We start from the raw sequence: 17,193 nt of genomic DNA, 5'->3' as shown, positions 1-17,193 counted from the left end.
TTATTTGTTTCAGACCAGATGGTCTGATCAAAAAAGTAGTTCAATCAGTACAGCTCCAAAGTGATGAACATTTCCCCTTCTTCCTCACATCTGAGACTCTGAGTTGATACTACTCCACACTCCATTCAGAACACGGAAAAACAACTGATTGCACATTACCATCTCTCAGGAATGTGCCCGCATTCACTGAACCTTCTGTTACTTCTGTCTTAGACTCCAGGCACCAATGATTGGCTGAAAAAATATCAGTTTTTCAGCTGTTCCTGTTGCTTCTGCCAACATGAACACTAAGCCCTCTCCAACAGGTTGTATCCATTTCCTAATAGAAAAGTGAAAAACAAACAAGTGCTCCAATGACATGTTTGCAGTCAGGACACCAAACTAGGTGACATATTGGTGACAATCATAGATGGATTCAGGATTTTTCAAAAGTGGGGCAGGGAGGTGGGATGCAGGGCAGCAACCAACAACAGCAGAGCTGTACCCCCACTCTCAGCCCAACCTGCATGGCAGACTGTGCCACAGGACAGCAGTTGAGGACTTTTTTAAAGTCCCCAAATCAGATAAGACTTGCTCCCCAACTCTCAGCACCCCCCCTTTCCCCTCCACACACAAAATAACACTTGTCCTCCCATTCCTCACTCCCTATCTCCATTTATACCTCTGAAGGAACAAGGGAGACCTGCCCACCGTCTCCATTGCTTTGGCCATTCTTGCTCTGCTCTGGTTGGGGCTGCAGGGAGTGGTTGTGCAGGAAGCTTGGTTCATCTGGGGACAGTGGTGGATGCATCTGCTCCTGAACTTGTGGGGAACACCTGGGAGGACTGGGCAGGGAGGGGAAACCTCCCCATCCCAACTGTTGCTACAGCTGTCCAAGGCTGACCTTGGCTCTGTGTCCAGCCCAGATGGAACAGGGCAGGAGTGGTTCTGGAGCTTCCCCTGCCCTTTGGTCAACCAGGGGCAGGGCAGGGGCAGTGGTAGGTGGAGGAGAGGGTCAAGGGAAGGGGAGAGGAGGTGCCACTGAGCCCAGAAGGAAAGGGAGGGAGTGTCAAGAATGAGTGGAGTTCTTACCTGCTTTGGAGATCACCTACCTGGCTGCTGCTCTCACACCGTGGTCCTAACAGGGGATGTGAGCATGCCACTGCACTCTGGAGCCAACCCTGGTAACAACATAATCTGCAACAGTACTATTGCTTTTCTTTCCTCTCTCACAATCCCAGACTTCTATGAATACTTCACCCGCATGTCTATTCCTACAACACTTGTTTCTGCCTAACTCTGACCTCATCGGATTCATATTCTACTGTTCTACCTTCACCCTTTCATCCAGCAGTCTAAGAATCCAGAAAATGAATTGGAAAAAAAGAATCAAAGTTATTCATCAATATTTTCCTGCTTGATTATTTTTTTTTTCCAGCTACCATATTTCACAGTATATAGTCAAGGTTTGAAATCCAAAAATGTATTAAATTTCTACCTCAACTTATATCTGGGCTCCAGGGAACTTGGATTGGGCCCCTGGGGGCTTGGGTAGCACCTGGCCCACCAGAAGCCCACCAACTCATGCCCAGGGGGTGCTGCTGTTGTGGAGGGAAGAACCAGGCCTCCTTGCAGCTCAGGGGCTTTCCAACCTACTGGCAGCTCACCCCCCAGCTGCAGAGGATTGGGCAGGCTCCGTCAAAAGCAGGATCAAGGCCCTTTACTGCTTCTGCCTTCAGCAGGTTTATGCAGCTGGCAAGACACCTGGAGCCACCCAGGAAGGGGCTGCCTCACTCCATGGGCAGCACAGGTTGGGGAGAAGGCTAGGGGTGTTGGGCAGGGCTAGCCTCACCCCCCCACCCCCTGGCCTCTGCCTGACACCACGTACTGCCCATGAGATGAGGCAGCCATTTCCCAGGCAGCACCAGGCTTCCTGCTGGCTGCAGGAGTCTATTGAAGGCAGAATCAATGAGAGGCCTGATCCTACTTTTGGCGGAGCCTGCCTGCCCCCCAATGGCTAGGGAGAAAGCTGCTGGTGGACTGGGCATCCCCTGCCCTGCAAGGGAGCCTGGTCCTTTCCTTCATGGTGGCAGCACCCCCCCCAGGCACCCAGGGTGGGTTGCTAGTGGGCTGGCTGCTCGCTGATCTCCCAGAGGCTATGAGGAACTTCCCCAGAGCCCACCAGCATGCAAGGGCCCTATCCTTTTTTTTCACTTTGATGAAGATCAAAGCAAAGATTGACTTGTACTCTGAATATATGAAAAAACTAACTTTTTAAAATAAAATATTTGGGGTTGATTTATACACTGTGTTAACTTACTGCTTCCTGAAAAAAGTTACTCAATCCAAGACAGATATGAACAATAGATATTCCTGAACATGTAGTTTCTTTGTTTTGTTTGTTTTGCACATTTTTGAGGTTGTTGAGCACTACATTTGAATGCATCTACCACACTGAAGCACACTCATGCCCCAGCCAGCCCTATCAGCATCTATATGTGCAGTGCTGTAGAGTAAAAAATCCCCTCAGCGGGTATATCTACATGAGATGCTTTACTATGCAGTAGCATAGTTTACTGTGCAGTAAGCATATGAGTCTACATGTACATATGCTTACTGAACAGTAAATCTTACTAATCATGAGTAAATTTGCTATCTGCAAATGCAAGTAGCAAATTTACTTGTGATTACTAACTATGCAGTAGTAGTTGCATAGATACCTGACCAGGAACAAATCTGCTTCCAGTCATCTGGCCACCAGGGGGCAGGAGATTACTCCCTGTCCCCAGGAGCCGCCTGCTGCCAGAGCGGGCTCTGCCACCGGAGCTGGGGCAGGGACTATGTCTACCTGCCCTGGCATCTGGGAGCTCCAAGCCCACCATTCTGAGACTGTAATAGGGAGGATAGGGGCTGGGAGAACCTTATCTCTCAGCCCTTACTTCACCATTTTGCTCAGGGAGGGTGGGGACTAGGAGATCCTTATCTCCCAGAACCAGCTCTGTGGTTGCTGGGATGGTGCTGGGAGATCCTTATCATCTAGTACTGCCCCTAGGACCATGGAACTGCTGCTTGGAGCTTCCTGCTGGTGGGGGCTGGGGAGCCTGTTCCTTCATAATCATGGAATGAGATTGGTCTGGTCAGTGAGATTGGCTGCAGGGGACTCCCCTGGTCAGTGAGATTGGTTGCTGACTGGTAGCTGGTGGGGGCATGTGCCCCCCCTGACTAAAGTAGCACCAGTCACCCATGCTCCAGCCCCCACCCTGTGAATGTGGAGTGGGGGCTAGGAACATTTCTGGCCACAGGAAGGTCCCAGCCCCGTGCCCTGATTGGGTGATTCAGGCATGAGGCTTGGAAAGATCTGCAGGTGTGGTGTAGGTCCTAGGCCACTGTCCTGATCCACTGGTGAGGCAGCTAGCAGCAAGCTATCTGCTAATTGCCCCACCAGGAAATCAGGGCAGAGGGCTGGGACCTGCTTCTCCCCTGTAGCTCTTTCCAAGCTCCGTGCCCAGGATTGGAAAACCAGGGCCAGGAGCTTACTGCTGCTGGGGTACGAGGCAGGTTGCAATGCCCAGGTCCAGAGACAGCCCAGAAACACTGCGCCCGTCCTCGCCCCCCCATTGCAGGTCCCCAGGAACTGGGAGCAGTTTGCTGCTAGGAGCAGTGAATCTGCTCCCATATCCCTGCACATGTAGATGCCTAGACAGGAGCATTTACTCGCAAGCTGTTTACTTGTGAGTAAACTGCTCCAGGATCTAATGCATGTGTACATTTTACAAATACTGTCCTACTGTGGAGTAATTAGTTTACTCCATCCTACTAGCACTGCATGTGTAGATACTGAGGCTGGTTGCAGATGTTAAACCCCTCCTCAAAAACATGGCACTTTAAACTTGATGCATTCTCTCACTGAGCCCCACACATGCCCAGGAGAGGCAATGTTTTAGTTGTACCCAGCTCACTCGACATCTGTTTAGATCAGGCACCTCAGTGGGGCTTTTTTACTGCTTTTATCTAATATTTGATTGAATCAGCTATTACCTAAAAATGCCAAAAAGCCCTGCTGAAGTGCCCGATCTATACAGGCACTTCAGAGCCAGGCTGAAGTAATGTGCTGCTTCTTCTGGTAAAATGTTTTGTTTTTTTTAACGTCTGCAAGCAGCCTGATACGTTTACTGCAGAGCTAATTAGGCAACTCCACAGTTAATGTCTCATTTAGATGTACCCACTATGTAGGGATTTCAAATACAAAAGATAAAAATTAATGTCTTGGAATGTCAGCCAATAAATAATCCCAGGGGGCCTCAAACATTACAGCTGCAGACCCCCATTTCCCATACTTTCACCCTCACCCTTCAAATTTTTCCTGACTTTCTGGATGCATATAGCAAGATAAGCAGGGAAAGGTAGTAACAACTCCTAGGCTGTATATCCAGGATCTCTTCATTGCTTCTTTCACAAATGACTAACAGATTTACAATTAATTGAAGAGCCACAATTGATATTATAGGGTATTTTAAAAAGCTTAGAATTAGGCATAGAATTAGATTCCTTTTCCCATTAAAATTCATCCTTCAACACCAGCTGTCAGACATAAAATTAACCCTATTTTTCCTTAAGCTGATATTTGTGGTAGCTAATGAAAACAATAACATTATGGAATTATGATATATTGGATTGCTACTCTTGTTGTATGCATGGATCACTCTTCTTAAAATAACCACTTGGTTTTAAAATTATTGTTGTCATTCATCAAGAGTATTTTGGGGAATAAGCCAACATTTTATCCTTTGATGTGGTAAGGAAGTAATGTTTTTCTTTCTTTCCTCTGATCCATCTGACCTCTATTTTTTTACACTAGGTTCCTCTCCCCCCCCCAGATTTTTAAAGGTCTTTATGGGTTTTATTTATTTACAATACCAAGGACTGTATGATAGCAAGAGCAAGTGTGCATGTTTCAAATCCACTATGTCAGATCTGGAAATGGCTGTTATCGAAAAAGATAAAAACAATCTCTGCTGTTTGGAGAAGCGTTCCTCTGCTCTATGACCAGCTACCATTAGGAGTTCAGTCACTTAAAACACGGCTCCCTGGAATTCTGCAAAAGCCCAGATTGTGCAGACTGAAGTTCTGCGTGTCTTATGTAGTTCAAGTCACATAGTTCTCCTGCAGGGACCTTTTGTAGGTGGAAATGGGTGAGTTCAGAAAAATAATTCAGTAAAGCAATTTTTTTATGTCAGCATCAATGACAGATCCCTCAGTGAGTTCTTCCTCAAAGCTAATCATGAGGTGGTTTACTTCTGGTTTGGCAGCCTGCCCTGGTAGGTGGGTGATAGGGAGCTGACTGCCTACATGTGTTTCTACAAATATACTAGGTTGATATAAACAGCTTAATGTAACATTCTGTCCACAATACTCCTTGGAGTAGTTTCATTAGGTGAACACATGAAACTGTAAAATTATGACAGATAAAACCCTGCTCCCATATGCTTAATTATGTATAATGGGAAAATGAGCCTGTTTACCTCAGAATGCTTAGACCAATTCTGTAAATTAAATGACAGCCAAATTAAGGAGATAACTCTGAGACTCTAAAGGGAGTACTTTGATGCAAACTCCACTTCCTTTAGTTTCTTCTACCTCTATGCAAATATTTTACTTATTTGGACTTATATGATCAGATTCATTACACTTACAACTCCTTTTTTTGTTTGAAAATTCCAAACCAGTCTATAACCACCTTTGAAATTGGTCCATAGATTCAATATCTACCAGTTTTCCTCAGTGCAGAGTGTACATATATAAATACAGAAATATGCCCAATTCAGATACAGTGCATAGGAAAAATCAGGATTTCAGATTTCAGTTATATAGATGTATACTGTTTTGACAGGAGGCACCAGTTGATGCTGTAATAAATAGTCTGGCAAGTTCTTTTTCTTATTGACAGATTATTCTTCAGTTCTGAGAAGAATGATATGCTGGTGTTAGTTTTGCACTTCAGCTTGTTTGAGTGGAGCTGTTACAAGCATAAGGAGAATTTATTCTCTGTCTTGGTCTCACCAAGTAGGGTCAATATGTGAGGTAGAATTGTTTCCTGGAAGATGCATGATGGTGTTTGGGCCAAAAAAGGAATTTCTGGAAAGCTTTTTTCCTGCTACTAGTATATAGAGCAAAAATAAAACATTACATGAGAAAGATATCCAGAATTGATGCCAGTGATTTCTCCTCTCATGATCTGTGATTCCCAATAAATAATGCTGCTCAAAGGAACTAAGCAATGTTATTTTTCCCACCATTAACATTGTTAGTTGTGAGTGCATCTACATGAGGTGCTAAACGCGCAGTAGCCTAATAGTACTGTGCAGTAGTACATAACATCAAAAACAGTGCTAATACGCTACCGCACATTAGTATTAGGCTACTGTACAGTAGCATTACTAAGAAGGCATGCACCGGCACTAATGTACAGTAGCACTAGTTACTGTGCATTGATTTAGTACTTGATTATACAAGTACTAAACTTAATGCACAGTAACTATGGCCCCTTAATGAATGTGTAGACACACCCTGTATAAGCTAAATTAATAAGTCTGTAAGGAAACAATATCCAAGTAACTTTCTCTGATAACCTACCTTATCCCCTTTTTATTTTTTAAATCAACAGCATCTGTGGGAATGCTATTTAGAATCTCTGGAAAAAATCTGGACAATGATATGTCATATATAACATATAAAATACTATTTGCTAAGCATGCTGAAACTATGGGTCTTATTGTTTCCACAGAAAGTGCTGATTATGGGCCAGTGTTTATACAAGAGCCTGATGATTTGATTTTTCCTACTGATTCTGAGGAGAAGAAAGTGTCTCTGAATTGTCAAGCACGAGGAAATCCTGCTCCTACATACAGGTACAATATGTAGCTTGAGAATTTTTTGAGGCTTTCAGAATGTCTGATCGATACACTCCCCTTCTGAGCAAAAACATATGGGGAACATAATAATAGGAGGTGTTAACAGTTTCAAGGAGCTTCCCTGTCCACTGGGTTTGGGGACCAACCAGGATTCCTAGCAGGCAATAGCATATATGGGAAAAGTAGGAAAGGACCAGTATGGTATGGGGCAGGAATTCTAGCCCCATACCATGCATAGTGTATCCATCCATTGAGACACTCACTATAAAAGAGACTCCCAGCCCCCAAAACTTTCTGATACCCACACAGCTCCAAAGTTACTTATGGATTTTATTCTGACAACACCCCTGTGAGACCAGGTGTTACTTTTCCATTCTAAAGATTGGAAAGAAGGTATTAAGTAGCTTGACCATGGTTAAACAGGACATCTGTGGCTGAGCCAGGAGTTGACTCCATTTTTTTTCTGTCCCTTTCCAGTGCCCTAGCTTTGATAGTAGCTTGCATAATCTTTTTCTCTGTAGTCCTTTGCACCAACACTTGCATGTAGACCTTCTTCACCCATGCCAACACCTCAGGACTAGTAGAGGCACTGTCACTGCTTGTTATGCCACATAGGATATGAATAGACATCATCAAATGAAGTGGATCAGGTGGGCTAAGATGTTTGGCTTAGGTTATCTGGTTTGCTAGGTAAAACACATATCGCCTATTGTCCTGCCTGTTGATCCTGCAGAATAATGGATGTTGTGTTTTCTGCTTACAGACATCCATTTCCAAGAATCTCTAGGTCATGTCTCTGTAAGCGGGAAAGCCTGGGTGGGGTTCCCCACTTACAGACACATCCCAGGGCATGCAAGCAACACAACTTATTACCACCTTTTGCTGCAGTCACAAAGAAAGGCATTTATGCTGCAAAAAAGGGCATGGATGGCTTTTTGCTTTTGCTTTGTGCTGTCATAAAAATTGTTATGGTGGCACAAAGGAAACATCTATTCTAGTCTGACATGGCTGATTTGGACAGCTCAATATGAATTAATGGCTGCCAAGGTGAGTCAGAAGACAGGGCAGATATGCACCATTATCAACTAACTAAATAATATATATGAGAGATCAAGCTTTTGTGAACTCCATCATCAGCGATGCTGTGTCCATGGAAGTTAGCGTTCTGCCACAAGCTTGTGTGTCTTTCTGCAGCTAATGTCAGATGCATGTTTATTCTTCCTTGCATGTAGAGATCACCCTCTCTGTCTGATGTAGGCAACAGATTGTAAGCAGGTGACAGCATCAATGACTTTGGTAGAGTTGTGGGTGAATGAACTTTTGGATGTTGTACTCCTTGTTATTTGGTCCCAGAATTATGTGGTCTGTATTGATGTCAGCGCAGAGCTGGTATTTGGGTCCCTTAGAAGGCCTGATGCCTCAGTGAGGATCGCATGTGGCCATTGCAAACCCTCAGTGTGATGTCTAGGAAATGAATCTTCTGGGTTGAATATTCCAGAGTTAGTTTGATGGAGGGGTGAATGTTGTTAAAGTCCTGGTGAAGTTTCTCTAGCTTCCTTTCCATGTGTCCATATTATGAAGAAGTTATTGATATACCAGAGGTATACCAGAAAGATGAGAGGGCAGCTGCCACAGAAATTAACTACAAGCGCTATAATAAATATTTTGGCATATTATGGGGGAGGGCATACATCTACCTATGGCAGTGCTATTCATTTGTAGGTATAGGGAGTCCCCAAACCTGAAATAGTTGTGTGTGAGGACAAAGTGTGAGAGCTTAATGGCAATAGAAGCAGTTTTCTTGTCAGTGATAATGTTCTTTATGGCTTGTAATCTGTCCTTATGGAAGATGTTGGTGTACAGAGATGTGACATCCATTGTAGATAATATGGCTTTTTTTTGTAAGCTTGTGAATGGAGCCCAGTTTCTTTAAGAAATCTGTGGTGTCTTTCAAATAGTTGGCAGCACCAGTGGCTCATGGGAATAAGATAGAGTTAACATAGCCAGAAATTACTTCTGCGATAGTGCCACTTTCAGGGACAATGGGGCATCCTGGGTTTTCAGGTTTTAAATCTTGGGTAACAAGTAAAAGTTGCCTGAGTTAGGTTCCTGGAAAGTGGAAGCAATATTTTTTTGGCCTCTGCAACTACCCTCTGTGGTATAATGGATTCTATACATTGTCAAACAGCTGGCTTGTTGCCATCAAATCATTAAAAACAGGATGAGACCAGCAGGAAAGTATTGGGATTCTAACACAGAAATAAGGAATCTGGAGGTTATGCTGCAGAGAGGAAGCCCCCATTCAGGTCTTCAAGTCCATCCCCTAACTACTTTGCACAGACTTCCTATTGAGAATCTGCTTTCACCCCCCATCTGTGCCTTCCCTTCATCTGTTCTTTATACATGACTTGGACATTCCTGGCTGTGATTTCTTTCTAAGTAGCCCTTAGCCTAAAAATTCCACCTGCATTTTGTATACACAATTTGACTTCCTCTCTCTCTCCTTTTATTTCGGCCACTGGTCTGTAGGATAACAGCAGATTGTACTAAAAGAAATGGACTGTCAAATAGGAGCTAGGGGAACAATAGAACGAACTTGACTGGAGGGGTGGGGGAAGGAACAGTGATTACTATCAAGCACCTCACAGCCAGGATGCAAGCAGTACATTGAGTGGACAAATTCAAAATCCTGCACTTTGGGTGGAATAATAATACAGGCTAAGGAATGAGTGTATTGGAAAGAAGGAACTGGGGGTTACAATAGATTATAAAGTGAGTATGAGCCAACAGTATACTCTTGTTGCCAAAAAAAATCCAACAGCATAGTCAGTTGTACTAACAGGAGTGTCTTTTGGAAATCAAGTGCAGTCATTTTTCTGCTCTATTCAGCAATGCTGAGGCCTCACCTGATGTCCTGTGTCCAGTTTTGGGCCCCACACCTTGTCTCTTTATTCTAGAGATGGGACAACCGAAGTGGGATTTGATAACAGTCTTCAAATACCTAAAAATTTAATATAAAGGGGGTGGAGATAGACTTTTCTCTATGTCTTTAGGAACAAAAGCCTCAGTCTTCAGCAGAGGAAGTTTAGGTGAGAAATTAGGAAAAAGTGTCTGATTATGAGGGTGGTCAAGCACTGGAACAGACAACCTAGAGAAGCTGTGGAATCTCCATCTCTGGAGATTTTTAAGAGCATGTTTGACAGTCACATGACTGGGATGGTTTAGTCAGGGGATATCCTGCCTTGAGCAGGGGGCAGGACAATATGGTATTCTAGCCCTTCCAGCCCTACTTTGCTATGATTCTATGACTTCCAAATGAAGCAGGCAGATTTAGATGTTGCATGGTAGGCAAATGCGTAGGAATTGGATGGTGAGTGAGTGCTTAGTTTGGACTCTGATTAAAACTGCTCCCATCTGCCTGGTGCTGAACAAGTAGAGTTTTCCCATTACCAAACGTTACCTACCCCAAAGCACATAAAGGCAACCTTTCAATCTAAGCTAAATGCTTAGTCATTTCTCTTATTTCAATAGTTCTGTGCCATGAAACATTTCTAATTTTCTAAATTGTAAATGTTTATCTTGATTTAAGACCAAACAAATCTTAAAATGTGTCCAGTTCCTCCAACATGGAAATTCCAAGTTTTCATTAGCTCTGTTCAACAGCTCTCATCTTTTGTAATAAATGAAAAAGGGACTTTTTACAGACACTGAGACAGAATCCTATATAAGTGAATGCTGCACCATACTGCACATAAAGGGTCTGAATTAAGGTTTTACAGATAAGTTTGTATTTATCCTTGCCCTAATCCCACCCATTGCCTTTTATCCCAGTTTCCACTTAAACTTCTTAGTCCAGTTCACTACACTTGCTATTCCTAGTCTCTCCCAATGGTCTCTCATCTCATCTCAGTAATAATCTACCTACAGGATCTGGGTCCCTTCCATTTTCTTTACTAGCTCCAGGTCTTGTTGCCAGATATTCCCATTTTCTTTGGCTTCCAATCACAGTTTCTCTCAGATTACTCATTCTCATCTCAGATTACTCATTCCTGTCTCCCAGTCAGTAATAGTCTTGCTCTGCTACTGATCTCCATTCAAGATGTCAGATGCCTTGTCTGGAGAATACCAGTCTGTTACTTCCCCTGCCAGCCTCTTATCTGTATCTCCTCTCTACCCTCATAGATGTGGCCCCAAATCTCTGATAAAAATTGGAAATTGGCCAAACTCCTAACAATTTATCAGTAAAAATAGCCACAGTACCAGGGAACAAGAGGCTTGCCAATGTAACTCCCATATTTAAAAAAAAGGCTCTAGAGGGGACCCTGGGAGCTAAGGCCAGTGAGTCAGAGTCCAGAAGGCCTTCTGTTCCAGGAAAAAAATAGAAACAATAATAAAAAGAAAATTGTTCAGTATGTGCACAACATGAGTTGCTGGGGAGGAATCAACATGATTTGGTCAAAGGTAAATCATGCCTCACCAACCCATTAGAGTTCTTTCAGGGTGTCAGTAGGATGGATCAGGGTGATCCACTTGACATAGTGGGTGTCTTCACACATGCTCCGCAGGTGGAGGGTGCTAGGCTTGTTCAGTTTAGCACAGAGATGCTTGAGGGGGGCCATGATTTGAATTTATAAAATATTAAATGGTAAAGAGGAAGTAAAAAGGGACTTATTTATTTACTGTCTTTCATGATACAAGAGCTATGGATCATAAAATGAAACTAGTAGGTAGTAAGTTTAAAACTAACCAAAGGAAGTTCTTTTTCACACACCATGTAATTAAAGTGTGGAACTCATTGCCAAAACACGTAGTGGAAACTGGCAGTTGAACCAGATTTTTAAAAGGATTGGACACATTCTTGGAGAAAAGGTGCATCCTTAGCTATTGAGCATGGGAACTGAGGGACAGGCTCCAGAACTTCTAGACCTTAAATGCTGGAGTCTGCCAGTGGGAGAGGAACTGTGAAAAAAAGCCCTGGTCATAACTAGTTCACTCTCCCTGTCATCATCTATTCTTTGCCCCTTGTGACACAGGATGCTGGGCAAGATGGACCTAGGGATGACCCAGTAAATGGAAATTCTTATGGTTCTTAAGAATGTGTGAAGTTTTCAAAGGCTTTAGAATTTGGCCAAATGTAGGTGTCTGCTCATGGGAACAATAAAAGGGACATTTCTAACAGAAAAGCCACCTCTGGACAAATGTGACGTTCCTGCTTCAAAGCATGAGGCAACAACAGCTTTTCAAGAAAAGGTTATCAGTGTGTTTGAATACAGCTGAGCCAGGTCAGTTAACATTGTCCAGAATTATTCAGCTTGTGGAAAATACAAGCCTGAACAATTAAAATTTTCCAAAGTTAGAGGCAACTGAAAACAGAGATTTAAACAGCAAGTGCCATATAGCCTTAAAAATAGACAGTGCTATCAGCAATGCTTATAATTAGCTGGACCCCTTTTGATCATTTACATTGTATCAAAAATGTCATCTTTCTCTTCCAGTCAAATACTAAACTAGTTACTCCCTATTTCTCCCCAGATGGTTACGGAATGGAACTGAAATTGACATTGAAAGTGATTACCGCTACAGTTTGATAGAAGGAAGTTTGATCATCAGCAATCCCAGTGAAGCTAAGGATTCTGGGCAGTATCAGTGTCTAACTACCAACATGTTTGGCACCATATTGAGTAAAGAGGCCCTTCTTCAATTTGCATGTGAGTAACAATATTCAAACATGGATATATCAATCTATTACACAACTTAATAAGGTTCCCTAAATGCCATAAAGCTGTAGTCCACAACCTTTTAGATTGCGAGTTTTGGATTGACTCAGTTTGGGTCAAAGGTGTGATGGTCTTAAAACCCAGCAACTGCTGCCAGTTTTCCTTGCAGTAGCACAGGGAACATACCCATCATGCTACTTTTTCCTGCATGGAGAGTGCCCACTCCTGCCACTATTGCCTTTGGTAGCACAGCTGATCCTTTTCCCTGTGGTAGCAGGAGAAAGTGACTGCTGCCAAAGCCTTCTTCCACCAAATGCTGCCAAAATCCCATGGTCATGAGCTGAATCAAATACCTCTGAAAGCTGGATCCAACCCACAAATCACAGGGTGCTCACACCTGTCCTAGAAAAAAGAAAAAACATACAAACCAATATTTAAAAACCTATATTATGCCATGCCAAAATGGTAGGATCAGTCATAAGCTACTTTGTTTAAATGGCTGCTGTCTGTTTAACTTTTTGGAGTGAGAGTAATCACAGGAAAGTTGCAGAAAGCACTTTGTTTGGAATGTTTCCAAAAAATATACCATTTAATTATCATTTTTTGCATTGTCTCAGAATATTTTTAATGTAGGGCCCATTTTCTAACGGGCACATAAATCAATTTATCACAGTATTTGAACATGTGCATGTGTGTGTAATGCAATGATAGATTATTTGAGTCAGTGGCTGTAATTGCGTGTGTACATTATGGTTGCACATGCATGTACAATCAGTATAGAACATGAATTATATGGCCATCAAAAATGGCAATAAATGAAATTATCCCTGGATGACATAGAAATTAAAAATTAAATGGCACAACATTTGAAATAATTTTAAAGTATGGGCTTTCTGCAATTTTATATATAGTGACAAAGACAGAAGTATGGAAAATTAAAGTATGTGGATGGTTAAGGCAATATTCTCATTCAAGCATTTAACATACCTCTGGAGCACTAGAGGTACCGTTTAGGAACTGACACATTATTTTAGTAAATCAAGTGTCTTGCCTCCAGCAATGGCTTATGCTTATTGCAAGCTTCTATTCTGTAGCTTATATTATTGCATAACATATTATGCAGTGATTTATTTATTTTTTAAAGTAGAGGATATACAAATAATTCTTTCCCAAGTTTTTAGCTCCTGCTGGCAATTAGACAGTCCCCTTGGGCATGAGATTTTGCTACCCATTGATTTTACTTCCATTGCTGCAAATGCTATTACTAAATTTATTAATAAGGTGAGGGAACTATCCAATGTGTCTCTGGAATAGGAAGGAGTCTATTTTTACCAGTAGTTTGCCATCATTTGTGTCACCATTGCAGTCCATATTGATATGTAAAAGACTCCAGTAACATAAAATATATTTTACAACTTGCATAGCAGTGTAGTTAAACTTAAAAAAAATAACATTGTAATGCTCTTGTCAGTAAGCGTTGCTGGAATTCAGTCCTAAAGTCAGCTCTGGGAAAATATTGTCCTGGCTTCCCTGGTATATTGTAAAACTATTGTAAAATGAGTTCTTAACTATAAAAGATTACAGCTGGTGAAGTTGGATTGTTTCAGAGCTCTGAACCACAGCCTCTTTCATGAGAATGACTAAGGGGGTTGATTAACTGACCCCAATTGCACAAAAAGACAAACTACTCAGAAATACGGCTGATAGCTGTAGAAAGCAGGTGGGACTTGGGTGTCTACAGTTGCAAAGTGCTGAGGATCTAATATACTTCAGTAGAGCATTTTATTTTGATTATTTTCTTTTCAAGTCTCTAAAACCATAGGGATGGATGGATGGATAGGAAAAGAGAGAAATGGAATTCAAACAAAGGTTGCTATTTATCTTAGTGTGGGTGTAGGCAGTGGCTGTGGGTTTGAGTCCTGCTGGTGGCAATGCATGTATTGTCAAAAACCCATCCACAGGATACCCTGAGTTGCTTCCCAGTGTGCCAGTGCTTGTCCCAAAAAACAGACCTTGATTTGCTCTGGGATCACTACTTGTCCCTGCAAGCCTCAGCTCCACTGTTCTCCTTACAGCTGAAGCAGGGAAATCTCTGGGTACATCTACACATGCTATTAATTTGAAGTAGGTTAGGGCTAGAAGCTGCCTGCCAGCGCAGGAGGATACTGTCCTGGTCAGGCTCCGTGATCAGAGCCTGCCCTGGCAGCAGGAACCTCCCAGGGGCAGGGCACAATGTCCCAGCCCTGGCTCCAATCATGGAGAGAGAAGTGGAATGTAAACAAAGACTGGTTTTTATCTCAGTGTGGGTGTAGGCAGTGGTTGTGGGTAGAGCACATTGTCTCAGCTGGGTTCCTCAATTGGAGCCTGCCCCGGTGGCAGCAGCTCCCAGGAGAGGGGATTGTTCTCCTGCCCCTGATGCCTGGGCTGACCGGGAGCAAATTTGCTCTTGGTCCATGTCTACACATGGGCTACTGTGCAGTAACTACCATGAGGTTAATCTGCTACCTGTATTTACAAATGCAAATCACCACATGTATCATATTAGTATAACAAGCAGAAGAAATCTGAATGACACCTCACAACTCCCCCAAGATTTGATGTTTGTGACATATATAACCAATTATACACACACTAATATGTATATATATTTATACATACATATATGTGTTTTTGTGTGTCTATTTATCTATTTCTAGTATAAGGCCTTTGAGGTCAGGACCCAAGCACAATTGTGCACAGTCAATAAGACACCTTTTAATGTAAACATAGTTCTTCACTTATTGTAAAATGCAATCTGGAATACTTTCCTCACATTTGAAGCATAAATCAGAATGAAAAATATTCTCCCATAATGCAGTGATTTTTTGACATGCAGCAATTCGCTATATAAAATGGTGTCACTATACTATATTAACTTATTACCATGCTGATGAGAGCTTTGAATTGATAATGTGACACCTCTGAATTCTCTCACATCCTGCTGAGTTTTAAATCTGTAAGCTCATAGCAATCTATCAAAAGTTTAGATTCTCACAAATTTATGTCAGTAAATTAAACACAAAATGAGTCAAGAATAAAGTCTTTTCATGCTGTTTTCAGCTTCAAAACATCTTTCTATGTCAACCTTGCTAAATTGATAGTTCATATATAAATCAGAACACCCTGCTTTCTGGGGCATTAAGTTGATTTTGATCCAGAAAATTCAGCTGGTTTTCCTTGCAGCAGTTGTTTAAAAGTTTGAGTAATTTCTTCCTGGACTTATGGGCAAATTACAGTGTGCAGTAGTAGTTATGGTGATGCTTGATATTTCCACTAGAGTTAATGATAATGAGTAGTTTCCATTAGGAAACCTGAGGTGCCTAAAAAGTTACATCTTAAACATGCTTCTCCGGTGCCCTTTTTTGTGTTTTTTCCCACTACAGCTTAAAGAATAGCTTTAATTATGATACAAAATGTTGCGAGTGTTTAGTCTTTAAATCTTTAAACAAGTTCTCATAGCATCTCAACCTTATACATAATGTCAATTTCCCTTTTATTTATAGATATTATTTAAGAACTTTTATTCATTCCGCATGCATCATCATGTTAGTGTTAGAATTAGAGCCCTTAATAATGTCATTATTATCTATATTGCTACCAGCCTGCTTCCTTCCACCCAGGTGGTTTCCCCATGTCTAAACCTCCTGTGTCTAAAATGGTTGAAAGTAGGGCTGTGCAAAACACCATCATTTTGTGTTGACATCTGTTTCACCATTTTGAAGGGACAGTGTTTTGTTTCATTGTTTCATTTTGAAGCACTGTCCCATTTCGTTTCATCAAAACTGTTTCTGTGTTTCGACGAGTTTCAATGTTTAGCCCATAGGCTATAATGAAAAATCATGAAAATGCCAAAAACTTTGTCATTTCTAGCCTGAATTGGATGAAAATTGCAGGGATGGTAGCCCCTTCTGGGGGTATGAAGCCTGCCAAGATTCAAGGAGACAAGTGCAGAGATTTCCGGGAAACTTCTGCCTGTGTCAGACTCCTCCCAGGGTGAGAGCACCTGGATCTGCACACCAGATGACAGGAGGCTGCTGCTGCCACCTGGGACTGGCAACAACAACAATTTTCCCTGGCAATGGGTGTGGGCTGTGCCCAGGGTTGGTCCCAGGCAACAGCTTGAGCCTCCTGTCATCTGGCGCAGATCTGGGGGCTCACACCCTGAGAGGAGTCTGGCACAGCTCAGCAGCCCTCCTTGGGATGCAAGCCCCCAGATCTGTGCCCCAAAGAGAGGATGCTCAGGCTTCTTGTCCCACCTGGGACTGGTGCTGGGCATGGGTTGTGCCCAGCACCGGAGAAGATTGCTGCTGCCACAACCTGAGCCTCCTCTTATGTGGCACAGATGCAGGGGCTTGCACCCCTGGGAGGAGTGCAACAGAGCCTGGTAGCCCTCCTGCTGGTGTGAACCGCTGGATCTGTGCCCCAATGAGACAAGGCTTATGCTGCTTGTCCCACCTGGGACCAGTTCCCCCTGCTCACCTCCCCACCCAGCTGCAGCCCCATCATGTGCTCCTGTCCCGTCTGCAGCCCCCCTATGCAGCCCACAC

General features: G+C 42.7%; 1 protein-coding gene across 1 annotated transcript in view; it reads left to right on the top strand.

Moving 5' to 3' along the window:
- Nucleotides 1-17,193, top strand: part of CNTN5 (contactin 5) — a 923,854-nt gene that overhangs the window by 467,722 nt on the left and 438,939 nt on the right. Inside the window, exons 6-7 of the mRNA XM_006027993.1 lie at nucleotides 6,764-6,887; nucleotides 12,423-12,598. Coding sequence (XP_006028055.1) covers nucleotides 6,764-6,887; nucleotides 12,423-12,598 — 300 coding nt within the window. The remainder of the gene's footprint in view (nucleotides 1-6,763; nucleotides 6,888-12,422; nucleotides 12,599-17,193) is intronic.

This window comes from Alligator sinensis, unplaced genomic scaffold, assembly GCF_000455745.1.
Source record: "Alligator sinensis unplaced genomic scaffold, ASM45574v1 scaffold18_2, whole genome shotgun sequence".
NCBI classification, from domain to species: domain Eukaryota; kingdom Metazoa; phylum Chordata; order Crocodylia; family Alligatoridae; genus Alligator; species Alligator sinensis.
This window is presented reverse-complemented; position numbering and strand designations above follow the sequence as displayed.